The 1429-nt window shown below is 39.4% G+C and overlaps 1 protein-coding gene across 1 annotated transcript; it reads right to left on the bottom strand.

The window, feature by feature from the left end:
* Positions 1-373: 373 nt before the first annotated feature.
* LOC111155657 (keratin-associated protein 20-2-like) lies at positions 374-526 on the bottom strand. Its single transcript, XM_022515951.1, has one exon. It carries the CDS (start codon positions 524-526, stop codon positions 374-376), a length of 153 nt encoding a protein of 50 aa, XP_022371659.1.
* Between the last annotated feature and the right edge of the window lie 903 nt (positions 527-1429).

The raw sequence follows: 1429 nt of genomic DNA on the forward strand, positions 1-1429 counted from the left end.
ATGATGGATGGAAGAGACACTATGACCATTTAAAATGGCAGGCAGGGTAAATTTCATGTAAAGTGAATTTTCACATATCTCCCATGCAGTTTGGAATGTGAGCTCTGCACAAAAAATGTATACAAAAGGAGACTAATTACCTAAGTCTCTCCCTCCTCCCCCAAATTAGAATTGCAAACACAATGATTCTTAACATGTTGGTCTTAGCAAGATGAATTTGAAATTTTATCATATTAACCTAGGTTTGGCTCCTCAATTACTTTACAGAAGAGAGGCACCAATGGAATGGAACGAAATATCTAGAAGGTAGAGTCAGCAAGAGGACAACAAGCTGGAAGTCCTTCGTCATGTGCAAGACTGTGTGCAAGACTCCTCAGTAGCAGCCAGAGAACCAATGCCTTTCATAGCAACGTGGGTGGTAGCAGCCATATCCATAGCCTCCATAGCCAGCACCATAGCCACAACCATAGCCACAGCCATAGAAACAGCCCAGGCCACCATAGTAGTTGCTGTAGTAATAGCTCATGGCATCAAGAGTTGAAGATTTAGGCAAGAGCAGAGCATCTGCTTACAGAATATGAACTTCTCTGTTTCCATGGGGTCCTTTTATATGCCCTCCATAGTGGGTGTGACAAACCACAAGTGATCATCCCGTGCACTTTATCTACTAATTTGTATGGAAACCATGTCATTAACATTGTGTTAATTTGGAGGAGAAGCCTTTACACCCATTAATTTCAGAATTCCTTTGCTGCTGCTTCCAAATTCTTTAAAGTACGTAATATACATTTAATAATGAAAAAATTTTACTGCCTTATTTACTCTCTATACCAAGCTTCACGAGTTTGCATATCTTGAAAACCACACATAACAAAGAAGCTTGCCATGAAATAATAACATCATCCTTCTTCAGTCTTAAAGCACAAATGCTTTATTAATGCACATAGTCCCCAGGTAGCAATGAGCAAGCTAAATCTTCTGGATTTTTGTTTTGGGAGAGAGTCCTAAGTCCAGAGAAATACTTGGGTTTTTTGTTTTGTTTTGTTTTGTTTTAGTTTTTTGACAAGGTTGATCTTGGTATTTGATCACAAATCATTTTTTAGCTTAATTCATAGTACTGTCATTCTCACTGGTTTGTATGTTTTTATGTGGTTATTTGGTGTTCAGTTTTATATGCATCAACATTTCTTAAGCATGACATATTGGGGCACTTGGGTGGCTCAGTCAGTTAAACATCAGACTTAATTTCATCTCAGGATTGGGAGATCAAACCTTGCATTGAGCTCCATGCTGGGCATGGAACCTGCTTACAATTCTCTCTCTCTCCCTCTCTCCTCCTTCCCTGTCCCTCTCCCCCCCACCCTGGCCCATGCACACTCTCTCTCTCTTAAAAAGAAAAAGTCTATGATTAAAAACAGTACTATTTTTC

This window comes from Enhydra lutris, unplaced genomic scaffold (assembly GCF_002288905.1).
Source record: "Enhydra lutris kenyoni isolate GAN:26980312 unplaced genomic scaffold, ASM228890v2 scaffoldscaffold43, whole genome shotgun sequence".
NCBI lineage: Eukaryota > Metazoa > Chordata > Mammalia > Carnivora > Mustelidae > Enhydra > Enhydra lutris.

Coding starts and splice junctions, on each gene's coding strand:
- LOC111155657 (XM_022515951.1), bottom strand. CDS start 526: ATGAGCTATTACTACAGCAACTACTATGGTGGCCTGGGCTGTTTCTAT.